This window comes from Natator depressus, chromosome 11 (assembly GCF_965152275.1).
Source record: "Natator depressus isolate rNatDep1 chromosome 11, rNatDep2.hap1, whole genome shotgun sequence".
NCBI classification, from domain to species: Eukaryota; Metazoa; Chordata; order Testudines; family Cheloniidae; genus Natator; species Natator depressus.
In genome coordinates, this window is record NC_134244.1 from 44,102,970 (window position 1) to 44,120,780 (window position 17,811).

A 17,811-nucleotide genomic window follows, 5' to 3' on the forward strand; every position below is an offset into this window, starting at 1 on the left:
GCAATCTGTTTGCAGATGTTTGTTTCTGCAGCTGGTCTGTAGAGCCTCTTTTCCTCACAGGCCCAGGAAATCCAATGCTTCCTGTATACTCCAGGAAGGAGTGCCTCTAGTGCCGGAAGCCAGCATGGTCAGTTGGGCAATTGCACACAAGAAGGGAGAGCTGCTAGCTGTGCTTGCCAAGGTGGCAGTCAGGAAAAGGCATTTCAAAAACATGCATGGAGTTTTAAATTGGAAATGGCTTCTGTTCTCCATGATCCCTGGGCAGCGGAATCCACAATTGTGGCGAGAGCAGTCACTATCTCACAGAATGGGGCATTGTGGGACAACTGCTGTTGTCTGTTAGGGTGGACGTGTGCCATGTTCATTTTATATCATTATTGCAGCTTCAAAGTGTTGTACAAACATTAATCTCACAACACTTTTTTTGGAGTAAGAGTAAATATTACCTTCTATTACAGATGAAAAAATTGGGTCAGAGATGTAGCAAGTTCGTAGAAGTCTGACCCTCATAGTGTTCTTGGAAGGCCCACTCATACTTCTCTTTGCATCAAAAGCAGAATTCTCCCTGTATTTAGCAGGAGCAGGATCAAGTCCTAACACTGCCAGCTTCTGGAGGGCAAGTGACATAGTGCTGTTCCAGGCAAGTTTTAAAGCGTCACTTAGAAAAGTTACTGACCCTTAATCAAACTGTCACTCCAAACTACAGGTGGCTGCATTATTTTAATAGTAGAGTCAAACACAATTAATGCAAGGTGTTCTTACCTGTAAACTGAGAGGAAGGATTGTCTGTCTGTAGCTAAAAGAACAGGTATGGGAGCAAAACCTGGGTTCTAGTTCCAGCTGTGCACAGACTTATACTTTTGACTATGTCACTTAACTGTTTGAGGCCTCAATTACTCCTTCCTTAAAATGTGGATTATAATACTTCCCCGCCTCAAAGGAGCATTGCAAGGCTTGGTTGCTAAGTGCTAGAACAATGTAGGGATTATGAGCAATACCTATATACCTGATTGGTGCTATATCAATAAATGGGAATTGTATTGGTGCTTTCTTCAGCATGGTTGAGGTCAGCCTTAGTTGAATGAAGTATATTTTAATTTGTTTAATTGTCCAAGGCAAGTGTTCTTAACCTGTGAGTCACAATCTGGGTGCTGGAGGGAAAGTCAAACAGGTTTCAGGAGGGTTACAACCATCTGCCTTTCCCCTCCCTTTCATTAAAAAAAAAGTCTAGCTCTTGTGATTGTGAAGCTTTGACCTTGGAAATGTGAACGGATCCTAAACTGCTTCAGTGATACTTGCCAGAACTTGCAGACAACCTACCCTACAAATTTTAAGATGTGAATTCTCAACCTCTGGGTCATAATGCCAGAGGGGTTAAAATGATGCTACCTTTTCCATATTATTAAGAGAGATGGGGATCATGATGGGGAGGCTATGGAAAAGTTTGAGATACCCACCAAGATGTTTTTTCTCTAGCATCAATCACTGTAGTACTTAATATATATATGATGGTTACACTGTAGTGCTTAACTAGTATTGTAAAAAATGAAAGGATTTAAAATTAAATTTAGATGTTCAATATATTTTATAAGTTTTCTTCTTACTAACATCTTTAATGTTATTGGGATATATTCTGCACAAATCATCAGTGGCCAAACACATGAAAGTACTGCCTTTAACAATAATGTAAGTTAACACCTCAGTATTTACAGAACCCTGGGAAGACTTAGTACTCTCAGCAGTACAGCTAAGCAGTTTGTCTAATAAAAAGATATAAAATAGATGCAGATTTCACTATTAAAGATGTACGCTCTACTGTTAATTTCCTCAATCCCCACTCCAACCTCATTTTCAAGGTTCGCCATTTGAAAGGTGCAAGATTTATAGCCCTAGAATAGGTATGGTACAGCATAAATGAGACCCTCACAGCCTGAGCCTGAAGTGCCTTAATGAAGTGAGAAAGGCAGATCAGTTTCCATGCACGTATAATTCTTGAATTCTCTAAAATACCCAAGTAAGGTATCGGCTCATGTAGTAATCCTGTCTTCCCAGGCCCAGGCTAAACCATTACATTTTCTATAGACTACCAGAACAGTTGTGAGTATGAACTAAAGGTAAAAGTATTCCTGCTATTATTACCATCATTTGAGCTATGTCAGACCTTATTTGTTTCTTTATAGTAAGGGGGCTAGATACCGTAATATATTTGACTCATGGAGTGAACACATGGAGTGAAAAAAAAACTATAACTGTAATGAAGAGATTGCTGATTGGTCGACAGTTTGTCCTTTTAACACATAAAGAAACGCTAATACAAGGAGTGAGCTAAAGTTTTGAAATTATTTACAGATCAAACTGTAGCTGTTCCAATCCCTTGAGCTTCACTTTTATACTAACATCTTGATACAAAGCTGACTGGCTTTTTCTCCATAGTTCAGTTCCATTGTTTGTCAACCCTTGCCCTTTTAAATTAGGGCTGAATCCTGCAAAATGCTGAGCCCCCACTGATTTTGTTGAGAATTTTGCCTAAGTAAAATCTTCAAGGAAGAAGTATTAGGGTCCATTGCTACAACCACTTACACGTGTGAGTAACTGTACTAAGTTGAACAGTCACATCGATTTCAATGTAAAGTTATATGTATGTATAATTCCAGATATATACCAGTATATGCAGGACTGGACCCTTCAGTTGGAAGCTCCTTGGAAAAGGGAACAGTATTTTTCTTTTGAAATATCTGTATGGAGCCATACCCACCTTTACCATCATAGAAATAGTTTACATAGTGCTCACCCTTATTTTGTTTTGGTAGTAGGCTTAGCAAAAATCAAATAAAGACTCATATTTTCAGATGCTAAGACCAGTACCTAATAAACAAATATTAACAGACTATTGAAACATGAATACCGATACAAGAGAGATTCAAATTTTGAAACACTTTCTGACATCACGGTAGTTGTAAGAACGCTTCATGAAGATGTTGCCTTTTTCAAGTATGCAATAACATCTGCTCTCTCATTCTTCTTTTTAATGCCAGCAAAAATCATTTTAGTTCCAGGAATATATTTCTTAGGGTTCTCCAAATACTCCATCAGTGTATTTTCATTCCAGACAACACCTGGAAAGTTTAAACAATAATGAAGAATTGCTTACATTTTATTAATGTCATACCACTTGACTCCACAGATAGCTAAGTATATCAAGAATATTCAGGATCTCAAAATCTAGGGTATGTAGCTCTGAAAGTAAGCTACTCAGTTTATGTTCTAAATTCCAAAGGAGGAAAAAAAGAATCCAGTTTTCATTATTGCTTGAACACATTTCACATTAAACACACAACTGGTACATACTGTATTTACTTTTGACTCATTTTAATAATCCAGATTATATTGAGCATCTTGGAAAGATTAACGTTTAAAGCCAGTTCAGCTAAACTGAACACTTCTGAATAATGTTTGCTACTTTTAATCTATACAAATATCTTCATAATTCAAGTGCCAGTAGAGACCATGCTTTCCAGTAATGTATTCAGATTTGTGTTTTAAATCAATGTGATCTTTACTTAGGGTTGAGCAAGCTCTCTTTTTAATCCTGAGATTGTCCATTTATTGGCAAAAGTGTTCACAGAAACTGTTGATTACACACAATGGTTTTAAATTTTGCCAGCTCTTTAAAGCGTTTCCCTCTGCCAAGTCAGCAGCACTTCCATCTTCTCCAGATATGTAAACAGTTAGCTTTAGTTATTGTCTGTCTCTCCTAGATATTGAGAGAGCACAGGGAAAGCAACCTGTAATTCTGTTAAAAAGATGTAGAGCTGGTTATCTGCATACTGACACTCTAGCTCACACTATATTTCCCCCCACAGTAGGTTCATAAATGTTGAACATGAAGGGTGGCAATAGAGAACCTTCAGAAAGAAACAGCAGTTTCAATGCTACTCTCTGGAATTTCTCTAACAGGAACAGGTGTGTAACAGGGTGGCTCACCCCTTTAAAGGCCAGGAAGCCTGGGGCAGCCAGCCTTATTCAGTCAGCTCTCCTGGGCCATAATTACCTCCATTTTAACCAGAAGAGGCAGGATTAAATGGGGTCAGGCGACAGCCTGAAACCAGGCCTCATAAGGGCTGAGAAAACTCCTAGAGGAGGACCTACATGGAGTAAGGTAGGTTCTTGAGGAAGGCTTTGAGACCATGAAAGGACTCCAGGGAAGGTATCAGAAAGACTTAAAGGTAGATGAGAGGGGCTGGGAAGTGAGCATGGAGGCTGGGCTGATGAGAAGCCTAAGCAGGGTGGAAGAACCTTTTGTTTGTGTGAACTCTTGTTTTGGACTTTTGTTACCTCAGCGGGGTCTGGACTAGATGTGATAAGTTGTACTGAAACAGGCTCAAAGATATAATCAACAGGGGTGCTAGAGGTGAACCCCTGTAGTGCCTTGGTCTAATGCCAACGAGTACTAGAGCAGGGAATGGAACCACTTACAAGATAAAACAGCTTCAGTGTTAGCTTCCACCTTTAATTCTCATGGGCATATCAATGACAGATTATGGTCAACAGTACTGAAGGCTACCAATAGATTAGTAATAGCAGCACCACTTATGTCTGACCTCTGTGTTCAGAAGATAAATTGACTAATATGGTTGATGTATTATGTCTTAGTCGTAAGCCATCATCAGGATGTCTAAATGTACTTTATTGTAGTAATCACTTGCACTATTAGCTCACATGAGCACTTTCAAAACAGACACTAACACTGAAATACATGATTTCTTTGTAGGAATGGATCTCTATAAATAAGATCCCAGTATAAGACTGAATCCCTCCCCCGGTGGGATCCCAGTAAAACTGAAGAATCGAAGAACTTAAACTAAGAATAATATTTGCAATTAATACCTTGACCCAAATTAGATACAATGGTGTTCATTTATGTAACAGTACTTTTAAACACCTCTTTACTTTCAAGATCATCTGTATTAAAACAGTACACATGGACATGTCAGCATATAAAAATCAGAGGGCTAAAATTAGTCCAGTGCCAATAAGTGAAGAGACTATACAATCTCCAATGCAATGCCAGTAGAGAGCAGTGACCAACTGAAGCAAGATCAGACTAAAGGACCAGCATCACTCCAAGAAATAGGCACTGTCACAGGGCAGATTTTAATGTAAAATCCTGGAAAGGATGTAAATAGCCAGATATAAAAAAACTGAGATGTGCTGGAAAAGGATACTAAAATTTCAGTTAAAAAGCACTTTGCTTCTGAAGATGTGGCTCAGGTTCATCTTGCAATACTGTCATTTAACAGCTATGAGGGTAGTTTTGTAAAGATTTTTAAGATATAGCAAGAATGGAATTAATTTTTCTTCTTTATGCTTCCAGTCCTGCACCCCACCCCATGTCGCCTTTTTGTTTTTACCTTTGTTCTTGTTTGAATATGAGTAAGAGAATCCTGCAGCTTGTCCTGTTTTGCGACCAAACAGACCCCAAAGATTTGGTCCAGTCTTGTGCGGCCCCCCTTTTTCAACTGTGTGGCACTGAGAGCATTTCTGAACAAAGAGCTTCTTGCCTTTTTCAACATCACCCATTTTGGTCTGTGACAAAGCAAAACAGAAAAATGAAATTGTACAATATTTTTCAAAAGATTACCTTTGGTTACATTTACCATCATTATCCCACTTTTACTTCTGTCTAGCAAAGTAGGAGAGAGAAGAGAGGCTCTCAAAAAAGTGTAAGGAATATGAAAGTTTTTCAAGTCCTTGATGTCATTTGCCCATTCTGTGAACAGGTTTGGTTTTTTTATTTTTAATAAACTCTAGTATAGCCAGCTAAACCCATTACAGCTGAGATTCTGTGCTACCTCTCTTCGAGGTGCAACACAAAACTTGCAGCCAGAAGTAAGGGGGCTAAGGTGGCTCTAAGACACTTCTTAATACCCTCCGAGATGATCCTAGGGTCAAAGTTCTGCCCAGAATATCTGCAGTATTGTGGCCCACTGCTGATGCATCCCTCCCATCCTAGAATACCCCTTACACCAGGGTTCTTGGAAGACAGCTTTACAACTATCTCCACTGTGCCTGCCCAAGAATATTCCCCTAGCTGGAGCCTTGTTACACCAATATAGACCGCTTACCTAACAAAGAGCACAAAGAGGTGTTGAAGATTTTAACCTATGTTTCCTAATCTTTTACAAATTCAATGACCGCAAATAATGAATGAATAACCTAATTAGTAGCGTCTGTAGGTTAACTGATGTCACCAACAATCAAAACAATCCCTTTATATAAAAATTTAAAAGGATTTCCTTCTAAATGACAAAGGTCTCAAGACTGATGCTTCTGGCATCAAAATGGCCAAAAGAACATTTTACTATAGGTACAGAGACAATGTATCATCTTTAACTAGCCCATATAGTGGTTGAAAGTTTTTTGTTTTGTTTTTGTCTCTCTAAAATAGACCAGATCTATATGGAAACCACAGAGAGGTGACACATATTCAGCAGAGTATAAAAGTGGGTTTACATAAAACATGGCAACTGTGTTAGAAATAAAAGGGGCAAGAAACCTCCCCCGGAAACTGCCAGAAATCTGCCTGTGAAAAAGAAACTCTCACCTTCTGATGCAGGGAGATGCCCCATTTGTAAAACAACCTCTGTAACAGAATTGCAGATTGATCCAAGTGTCCCCAAAAAAAGAAACCCTATTTGACTGGATTTTATGGATTATTTTCATTGTTTGTTCTGACCTCTTCTATTAGAGATTTTTGGCAGATATTTACACAGAGACATCCTATCTCAAGTTACAGGAATATATTCTCTATTAGTGTAGACTTACCCAGCAACCTGAGCAGCTGCCTAGAAAACCTCTCAATCTGATAAGTGGCAGAGTCACAGCTGCCTTCTACTGGAAGAATACCACACAGGAATACCACATATATCCTTTGTGCAACAAAAACTCCACATCCAAGTGGATAAAAGAGCACAATGGTTGATACAGGTTCTGCCACGCATAGAAGAATATGCCTTAACTCTGGCCAGAACTGGAGTTGTTTCCAGGAATACTTATGGATCAATGTGCTAATCAATAAAACACTAGATGGTGTATTAGCTGGTGTCTGCTACAGACCACCAAATCACCGTAGGAAACAGGGTGACAAGTAGGGTATGTAAAGAACTGAACTATAATGTGTAGGGGGGAAAAAGCTGTTTGATCATGGGGGACTCCAGTTTGAGTAACGCATGCTGGAGGTCTAATTGTGCCAGTACTAACACGTGCTTGGAATTTCTAAATATTACATCAACTCAAAAAGTATTGCATCCAATACAGGGGATATTCAATATTAGATCTCGTCTTGACAGATAAAGAATCAGAGCGAAAAATTAATGGTAACTTAGGCACAAGTGATCATGACTTGATCATATTTATTGTGCAAACACAATAAAGTCCAGAACAATGTGAGATATATATATATAATTTTATTTTTGGTGCTTTAAAAGAGCCAATTTCACAAAGCTGAAAACAATTATCTGCCAGAATAATTTAATCAGAAAAATATGACTGGGAATTGTTTAAGCACACTTTACTAGATGTCCCAAAAGCTATAAACCCACAGTCAAAGAAGAAGGTTGTGATGGTTTAAAAAAACAACCTGGTTTATAGCTGCCTTTACTTCCCCTCTAAAAAATAACATAACATAAATGGACTAAAATGGATGTTGATAGTAATGAATGTTAATCAGAAACTAGGACTTACAGAAAATTGATAACGGAAGCAAAGGGACACAAGGAGTAGTCTATGGCCAGCAGAGTTAAGGACAATAAGGCGTTTAATACATGGAACAAAAGGAATCCTAATAATATAGATAGAAAAAATAAAATGATCAATAATAATGCAGATGTGTTCAATAAGTATTTCTGTTTTCTATTGGTGGTGGTGGTGGAAATACGACACAGTCATATCATAAGAACACTATTTCCATTCCACTAGTATCTCAGGAGGATGTTAAACAGCAGCTACTTAAGTTAGACACTTTTAAATCAGTAGGTCTGGATAACTTGCATCCAAGAATATTAAAAGAGTCAGATGATGAACTCACTGGACAATTAATGTTGGTTTTGTTTTGTTTTTCTCCCCAATAAGCGTTGGAGTACTGGGGAAGTTCTAGAAGACTGGAAGAGAGCTGCTGCTATCTCAGTAGTTAAAAGGTAAACAGGATGGCCTGGATAAGTATAAACTTGTCAGTTTGACATCAATCCCAACCAAGATAATGGAGCTGGTAAAGAACTTGATTGATCAAGAATTAAGAGGGTTATATAACTAATACCAATCAATATAGGTTTATGGAAAATAGATTTTGTCAAGCTAGCTTGGTGGTTTGTGTTTATAGTTTTGGTTTTTTAAATGAGATTACAAGTTTGGTTCTGTGCTGGGGGTACAGGCTCTGGGGTGGGGCTGGGGATGAGGGGTTTGGGGTGGGGCTCAGGACTGGGGCAGGGGATTGGGGTCCAGGAGGGGGTCAGGGCTCTGGGCTGGGGGTGCAGGCTCTGGGGTGGGGGTGGGGCTGGGGATGAAGGGTTTGGGATGCAGGAGGGGGTTCCAGGTTTGGGGGGGCTCAGTAATGGGGTGGGGGGTTGGGGTGCAGGAGGGGATCAGGGCTTTGGGCTGGGGGTGCAGGTTCTGGGGTTGGGCTGAGGATGATGGGTTTGGGATGAAGGAAGGGGCACTGGGTTGGGGTGGGGCTCAGGGCTGGGGAAGGGGATTGGGGCATGCGGATGGGGCGCGGGCTTACCTCGGGCAGCTGTGCAGCAGGGGTACAAAGGCAGGTTTCCTGCCTGATCTGGCACCGCAGACCGCACTGCGCCCAGGAAGCAATGGTTCCCGGCCAATGGGAGTGCGGAGACAGTGCTCGGGGCGGGGCAGCGCACGGAGCCCCATGACCCCCCCGCTTAGGAGCTAGACCTGCTGCTGGTCGCTTCTGGGGCACAGCGTGGTGTGAGAACAGGTAGGGACTAGCCTGCCTTAGCCAAGCAGCACCACTGATAGGACTTTTAATGCCCAGTGCCTTACATTCTGTGACCCAGTACTGAGTAACAACCTGCAGTCTGAAAATCACTGCCCAAGGGTTAGTCATCTACCATCAGAATTGCCTGGGGCTACTCAAGTGCTGTGTGGTGAGGCACAGACTGAGGGACTCTTTCGACACAGATGAACCCCTGCAAAGAGGACAAATATTAAAAGCCTAGCAATGCAAGCCTAACCCAACAACCACTTGGGCAAGGCAATTGTTCTCAGTCCTGACAGACCAACAAGTTTGCTCAGGACATGGTCACTATCCTAAACCACCACAGGTAGAACGCTTGTAGGAGACAATTGTTCCAAACTTCCAAAGGCCAACAAACTTTGGAATAGCTGCTTCAAATCCCAGACTTATCTCAGAAGTGGAAAAAAGGTTTCAAAAGCGGTTGCCACTAAAATCAGAAACAAAAGGCTCCATGTAATTGTCCTCATTTTAAAGAAGGGGAAACTGAAGCGGAGAGGTGAAGTACTTTGCTTAACTAAAGATGGATATGATGGAGCTTCCTAAAGGAAGGATGCATCCTAGAAAGAGCTGGAACAGCGATAGCAATCAAGTAAGCATCTCCTGCAGGGAGCACCTTCACTAACCAGTCAGAAAGGAACTGACTGAAGATGTTCTAGATGGAGTTGAGGTCGTGACAGTTGGAAAGGAATGAAGGGGAGATATTCTTTCCCAACTGCAAATGCCTCAGAGTGTCAAAAATCTGAGAATTGGAGTTCCAAACTTGGAAACAGACTAGAGTGTGGGAATCTGATGTGTATGATTTCTCTGTAGAATGCTTGTTTGACCACCCTTAAAAATATTGGTCCAAATCTCAAACCTATATAGTAGCGAAAAGACTTCATGAGAGTTTCCCCATGAAATTTTCTTTGACATCTTACATTGAGGGAGGGAGGGCAGGTTTTACAACTATACTAGTTTCTGTGCAGATCTCCCAAACTGCTTATATTGTATTACTCTGCAGGCTTGGAATAGAGGAGCCAACCTAACATCCTGCTATCCCATAAATGGATCCACAATCCTCCAGGGCTCTCCAAAGTTTCCAAAGGGAAGGTACCATAGAAGATGCTGATAAATAGGGGAAGACTCATGTACAGAAAAGTCCCCAGTCACTTGTGGATCATCAGGGCACAATGTGGCCCTCTGTTTTGGTCTTTACCTACCTAACAACTTTCCTTTTCCCACCTGTAACAGGAGGACTGTTCACAGTTTCAAGTGCAAACATACAAAAAATAAATTAAGAAACACAATGAAGTTCAAACTTACAAGAGATGCCAATCAGAGTTAAGGTTTAAATTTTTTTTTTTTTTCAAAAGCACTAACTCTGGCCTAACCCGGCTCCTACCAAAGTCAACCAGTTTTGCCATTGATTACAGTGGAAGCAGAGTTAGGCCAGAGTTAGTGCATTTGAAAACCTCAATGTGATTACGCAGAGATGGGCCTTATTCAAGGCATCTGTTCCCTGCTTTTAAGTCATACTCAATTTACTTTACTAATAAAAGGAAACTGACTACAGGAGGCACTAGAAAGCTACTATAACTATGAATGAGCAAACCATTTTATTTTGTCTCATACAGCAGGAAAATTGTCAGCTAATTGTGGAATTTAATTAATTGTGGAAACTGTTACTGGTGATTATATACAAGATTTAAAAACAAGCTGTGGGTTTTTGTTCTGTTTTCTCTCACATTGAGTCTGTAGCATTGGCAGTTAGAAAAAGTAACTTTTTGACATGTGAACTGAAGAAATCTGTAATTGAAGTAATTTTAAGAGAATACAGAACCACACACAGTGGATTGATTTAAATCAAAATAATTTAAATTGCTGATTTTTAATTATGACTTTAATTCACCAAGCAGAAAACCATGATTGATTTTCTTTTCATTTGTACCTTTGTTATTTTTTGAAAGAGAGGTTGATTCTCATTGATTGGTAACAAAGAATATGGATTGGCAACTAAATACAGCCTTTACACTAAATGTGGAGCTTTTTATTTTTATTTATTTATTTATTTTTGCTAAGCAGGAAGATACTCTACATATATATACATACATACACACACACAAGCAATTATATAACTGTTATTCAGATTCTTAATTTTTACATTGTTAGAAAATGTGTATATATACACACTTTTTTTTACTTGTGACTTTTTTCCCCCCGTCAAGCTCTCTTTGGATGTAAACGCAAATTCTGTTAAATACACAAACAACAATTTTCTTACTAAATAAAACTACCTTAAACGTCCTGGATACAAAAATATATCTTGCACTTAACTGATTTATTAAACAAAGGAAATATCTCTCAGTTGTGAATTTAAGTGATTGTTCAAGATTTTAGACCTAGTAGATCTCATCTTCACACCTAGTCTTTTTCAGAGGAAAACAAACTTTCTTGCCTTTTTTCCCCTCCAACTCCCATTTGATTTCTTAACTTTGAATGAACTAGTCATTGACCAGAACTACTTAAGTGAAGAAAATACTCTCTCTGTACCTGCAGAAGAGGCTACTGCTGTCAGAAGCTAGTTTAGCACTTCAACAAGATCTTGTTCCAGATGCTTAGCTGGTGACTTCTACCAGTTCAGTGGTTTAACTTTCTTTAAAACTTGGCAGCAGATATATACTGCTTAATATTATTTAATAGACTGTAGTAAGCATAGGCCTTAACACAGGCTGTCAATTTCAAATTTAATTTTATTTAAATTTATTTTTAAAAACAAACCTGTAACTTAAATAAAATCCAACTTTTGAACAAAAAATCCATTTTAAAATGGATTTTTTTTAACCACCCTGACCACACAATATGTTTATACTAATTCTTCTGACTCTAACCCATTTTAATCCAGCACAATTTAACTCCCATATTGTTTGCAATGAAAAGCAGTAGCTCTCCTCTGATATGCCAGTGTTTCAAAGGAATATCAAAGTGACATAGCTGGCACATGCAGGGAAGGTACCTCAGGTTCTGCTCATGCACAGACATTACGGAAGGTAAGGGGACTCTCTTCTGAGTCATTAATCTAATCCCTACCATAATTCCCCTACTTATTTTTTTAATATAAAAAAACTCTTTGAATAATCACCACAGCTGGAAACACCTCAGTTTGACAGAGCTGGGAACTGCAACAGCTGATTAAGTGACTGGCAGCCTTTACCTTCAGTCCAGAAACTGATTACTTGAGTCCCTGATAGATAAGGTTACATTCCAGCTGAAACTAGAATAAGAAATGTTGTCTTTAAAGGGTCCCAAAACTGTACATAAACAAGAATAAAATATCAGTCTTAATTACTATCCTAGTTTAAATTAAACTGAAGCTGACACCTAGATAGAAAGTTAAAAATTATAGAATGCAATAGGCAATTCACAATTAAGCAGAATGGGAGGGAAAGAAGAGTCATGTATGCATGTCAAATCATATTTCATCACTAGTCTACTTGTAATTGTTTCTATAGCCAGAAAATCAGTATAGACTTTTAAAAATGCTTAATTAAAATTTTAAAAGAGAATAAAGCATGATTCCCCACACTTTAGTTGACTAGCTCTTCAGGGGAAGGACTGTATGTTGAGCACATCACTGGTACTTAAATATAGGGTAAAAGTAAGTTGAATTCTAAACAATTTCATTTGCAAACAAGCAGCACATGTATGATTTTTACTATGTTATGGCTGAAGAGTTTATGTAGGATTTTAAGTGTGCTCTTTATGTTCTGCAAGTAAGGAAGTTCCCATTAAAATTATATGAACAATTATGCTGAAAACGTTTCAAAAATGATGCATAATGTGGCTGAACAAGGGCAGGAAAGAGGTGAGAAACACAACCAGCTATGTGAAAGGTGTAAACCTAAAGGGAGGCGGGGGTGAGATTATATAAGGTACTACCACCAGGTGGAAGTAGCGGTAACTGGAAGGAATTAAGTAAACTTCTGACTGCACGGTACGAAGATTTTCCTGCTGGAGAGATGTATCAAGCTGTGCAATTATTACAGTGATCCCTTTTCATGGGATGTTAAGCCCTGGAGCACTACCATGTGGCAGGAAAACATTGGGCGCCAGTCCCCGAAGTATAGGTAATCTCTCCCCTCCTCCCCCCCCCGCAAGTCCTGCAAGGGAGACCCCACAGGAAGTCCCTCGCACGCAGAGCACAGGGAGGTGCCTATCGACGCTCCCTAGGGTTCCTGTTCCACCAAGATCCCGCACCCCTGGCGCAGCTGGGCCTCCGCCTCAGAGCTGACAGGTGGATCCCCTTCCAAAGCTTCCTTGCCCTTGCCCTTGCCCATGCCCATGCCGGCACCCGCCAGCAGCGCCCAGTCCCCGCCTACGCTACCGCCCGCAGCGAGCCGCGCCCTCAGGAGTGGTCATCCCACCCCGCTGCATGAGCCCACTCCCCCGGTACCTCCCACCCGCAGATGGGCCCGCCCCTCGCCGCTCTCACTGGCGGGAACAGCCCCAATAATTAACCCCGCAGCCACTTCGCACTCTCTGCCCGTTCCGGGGGAAGGAGTGTGCGTCACAATAGAATCATCCAATCACAGACCGCATAATTCAGCACTCCGCCTGCTGATTGGTGTGCCCAGGGCCCCGGGGGCGGGCCTTAGGCTACCCCAGCCTTTCCTATAGAGACTGGAACCTACCATCTGCGTCGCCAGGTGTCGCCGTTAACGGCACTTGGAAAGTAGTGTCTTCTCTGCCCAACTGCCTGTAGGAGATGTAGTGATCCTATTGGCTCCTACTAAGCTCTTAGGAGCCCTTCTCCCCCCCACCCTCCGGAGTTCTGTCCTGAGAATTCATGCCCATGGGCAACAGGACCTGTAGCCATCTCCCTATGACACTAAAGTTTTGTTCTGAGGAGGTGGAATGCTATCCATCATCCTCAGCCTATGGGATGAAGAGGGGAAACCAAAATATGTAGCATAGGGAGCATCTCAATGAGTGATGGACGTTGTATTAAAATCTGTTAGATTTTTTTGACAGGAAAAACCTTCAGACACCAGCGCCTGCCTCTACTAGAACTGGGGAGTGGGGCAGATTGCTCTAACCCCCCCCAAAATACACTTTGTCTCTCATTCCCAGCTTCTTCCAAACCATACCCACCTGCAACCCAGTCAGTAGGGAAATCCATTAAGTCTATTTTAAAGCTTCTGTATAGCTGCTCCAGAGGAAGGGAAGTGTATCTTTCACAGGGTAAATATGTGCCTGTTAGTCCTCATTCCTGCCAGAGCACATTGCCAGCACCCATGATGGTAAAGAAATCCCTGTGGGTAGGCAGGAAGAAGCTGCTGTTACTCCTGCTGCAATACGCTCTCCAGGTATCTCAAGCCAACAAAAGGATCTCCTCCCTCTTTTGCAAACAGTCATCCATTATGGTAATGAGGTTGGAGCACCCAGCAGGGGTATCTAGGGCAATAAAAGACAAGAGGAGTGAGAGAAGGAGCATGTAGGGAGGGCACTGGGGAATCTCCCTGACAGGAGGAAGTGGCAGGACTCCTACCATTACACTGGACTAGATGATACTGCAGAGACCATTCTGCCAGGCCCTATGAATGTAGGACAGGGCCATAGCTGGAGCAGAAGTGGGCCTGGACTTTGCATTGTGCTGCTGCCCAGATGCAGGACATGGTCTGGTAATTTTCTGCTGGTCCCTGACAAGAGCTGGAGGTGTCTGTAGCAGGATAGAGTCAGAAAGTACATTCGATCAGGATTTGCTACTAACTGACACTGTAGTGTTGGGGTTTTTGTGTGTGTGTTGGTTTGTTTGTTTTTTGTATCCCCATTAAAATGCATCCCTTTCTTCGTAGATATAGGACTAGCAAAATCTGACAGAATCTGCTGCTCTCGCCTTTCACATTCCTTAATCCTTGTGACATTAATTCTGAATTAAATTTTAACCTCTGTTCCCTGGGGCTGGCAAGAGCCAGTGGGAGTGGTTTAGTAACAGCATTGCTGTAATAAGTAGACCAGAGAAAACCAAGACTGCCTTAGTTTGTGGTGTGTTGTGTTCCACAGATTTGAAATTCAGAATTTATCTGCATGCACTCCAGCTGCATTCACTATGTTGTGTGTAGTTGTATTGAATGATGGAAGGATTAGTGAGAGCAGGTTGGCAGATCTATCACTGTGATGTGACAAGAGGAGCATGTGTACCTTGATGGATTATGCCTTATGTCAGCACCAAGTTCTGGGTTGTGTCAGCAGAGGTGCATTAGAGGGTCCTCTGGCCATGAGGATTGACAACACTCCTGTGGTATACATTATAGTGGTCTCTGGGGCATAGTGAGGGGTAAGTTAAGGCAGTATCTTAGAAGAAATCCTCAGGACAAGGGTGAAATGGTGATAAAATTTGCAAATCTGTTGTGGTTTGTGTGGTGTACACTCCGTGTTTGAGTGTAGACCAAATGTAAGTAGCTCCTCTTTGCTATGCCAGACCTTTGCTTTGCTACAGATTTTCTGTGATTTTAGGCAAGTTCCATAGTTTCTCTTTACCTCAGTTTCCTAGCTATAAAATGGGGCTAATAGGACTTCCCTACCTCACTGGAGTGTAGTGAGCATAAATACATTAAAAATTATGAAGCATTCAGGTCCAAATCCACAAAAGGAGTTAGGCTGTGTAATAGTAAGCATTACTATTAATTTCATGTAGCTCACGAAAGCTCATGCTCAAATAAATTGGTTAGTCTCTAAGGTGCCACAAGTACTCCTTTTCTTTTTGCGAATACAGACTAACACGGCTGTTACTCTGAAACCTGTCAAGTAAGCATTGCAGCACCTACATTTTAGGTGCTTAAACACACAGTGGAATCAACAAACCCGCAGGTAGGTGCCTGGGCTCCCTACGGAATGGATTTGAAGAGATAGGCACCTGAGAATGGGATCCACAAAACCCAGCAGATTAGGTAGAGAGCTGCCTAAACTAGCCAGTAGCAGATGGTGAGGAGAGGGGTGTGGCCTAACCCTCCCCCTCTTAGGGAGTTAGGTGTCCTATTGCTTCTTGAGATTCACAGTTAGGAAACCCCTCCTGGAGTCAAATATCTAAGTGGTCTCTTGACACAACAGTGGTGGTGCATACCTAACAGTACACAAAATGTGGAAGGAGACAGAAATATCCTTTAGCTCAGCAGTTATAGAATTCACCTGGGATGCAAGAGATCCACCATCTGAGAAGGAATTTGAACATGAGTTTCTTGTCTCTAAGATGAATGCCCTAACTACTAAATCAAAATATCCCATAGCCCAGGTCTTTGTATCTCCTGTTAAAGCTGTTCCACTGTGTATAAATAATTAAAAATGCATTCAGCCAGAGAGAGAGAGTGAGAATCACTTGGTAGTCTAGTGGGAGTGTTTTCTAGTGAGGTTCCATAGGGATGAGTACTAGGCCTGATGCTATTCAATATTTTTATCTATCACTTGAAAGTAAATACAAAATCACTGCTGATAAAATTTGCAGATGATATAAAGATTGGAAGAGAGGTAAATGACGACAGGGCAGTCATACAGCGTGATCTATATTGTTTGGTAAGCTGTGCCCATTCAAACAAAATGTTTTTAATACAGCCATATGCAAGATCATACAGCTAGGAACAAAGGGCCAGACTTCCAGAGGTATTTAGATGTCTAAAAATGCAGACAGGTGCCTAGTGGAATTTCCAAAAGCGCTTAAGAAGGCTAGATACCTAACCCATTAATTTCAATGGGACTTAGGCACCTAACCTGCTCAAATGCTTCTGAAAATAATTTTAGAAGCTAGATCCACAAAGGGATTTAGGTGCCTGTTTGCTACTTTATGTGCCCAAATCAAAAACTGAGATCCTCAAAACCCCCACCGAGCTTCCCCCTAACCCTGTAGATGCCTAAATTCCCTGGGTACCTAACTTTATGCTGGTGAGCATACGCAAAGCCACCTTAGTCCTGAGGCCCAGCTCCTGCCTAAAGCCTGGTGGGATCCTCCAGGTGAATGATCCCCCTCCTCTTACATGCAATCTACCTACCAGATTGGGCCCTGAGATTTTGTAAAAGTGCTGTGAGATCTACTGCTGAAAAGTACCACTTAGAGAGCTGAGTATTTAATATTAAATAATAAATTAAATAACATTCATCTGCACAATGTTAATCAAGATAAATGATGGTGTGCTAAAAATAAGCCATAAAACCATAACGTTTAAATAAATAAATAAATAAATAAATAAATGGAGCGAAATGATATGTGCAGTGGATTACAGAAAATGAAGCACCATTCAGGCTCACAGAACAGCAACTAGGACACATCTGGGAGCTGCTCTGAGACTCACTGCAGACATTTTACACCTACACAAACTCTCAATTATTTTAACCACCAACAACCACATATGAAATTTTTTAGGAGGGTGGATGTGTACCTTTTTTTTCCACTGAAGAATATCTCCTTTGCCAGGGCAATGCATTGTATCAGCTCGAGAAGAGTGGCTGTATCTAGTCACTGGGCTGCCTTTAGCACCACACCCGGGGAAAGGGGTGTTGAGCTGGACCATCCAGCAGTTACACAAGCCCCTGTGCCACCCACACCCCGTTTTGGCACCTGTGCAGCGGGCTCCCTGTCTCTAGCGACTCTCATCCCGCGCTACCCTCCCTGGCCTCCGCCACTATCTAGCAGCGCATCTCCCCCTTGCATGACGCCGGCTCCTGCCCCTCCCCGCGCGGTGCGAACCCAGCCCATGGACCGCTTTGGCCCCTGCTCAAGCTCAGTCCCCGCTCACAGCGGGGAATAACTTTCC

The 17,811-nt window shown here is 41.4% G+C and overlaps 1 protein-coding gene across 1 annotated transcript; it reads right to left on the reverse strand.

The window, feature by feature from the left end:
* Positions 1-1,791: 1,791 nt before the first annotated feature.
* On the reverse strand, positions 1,792-17,652 carry LOC141996013 (cytochrome c iso-1/iso-2). The gene is made up of 4 exons (XM_074967653.1): positions 17,437-17,652; positions 14,159-14,461; positions 5,412-5,586; positions 1,792-3,116 (listed from the first exon to the last, which is right to left on the reverse strand). Exons 3-4 carry the CDS (start codon positions 5,578-5,580, stop codon positions 2,968-2,970), a joined length of 318 nt encoding a protein of 105 aa, XP_074823754.1. The 5' UTR covers positions 5,581-5,586; positions 14,159-14,461; positions 17,437-17,652; the 3' UTR covers positions 1,792-2,967.
* Between the last annotated feature and the right edge of the window lie 159 nt (positions 17,653-17,811).

Bases quoted from the DNA above. Each gene is read 5' to 3' on its own strand.
- LOC141996013 (XM_074967653.1), bottom strand. From the start codon at position 5,580: ATGGGTGATGTTGAAAAAGGCAAGAAGCTCTTTGTTCAGAAATGCTCT. The intron at 3,117-5,411 runs GTAAAAACAAAA...TAAACTTTCCAG, and splicing joins ATATTCAAACAAGAACAAAG to GTGTTGTCTGGAATGAAAAT.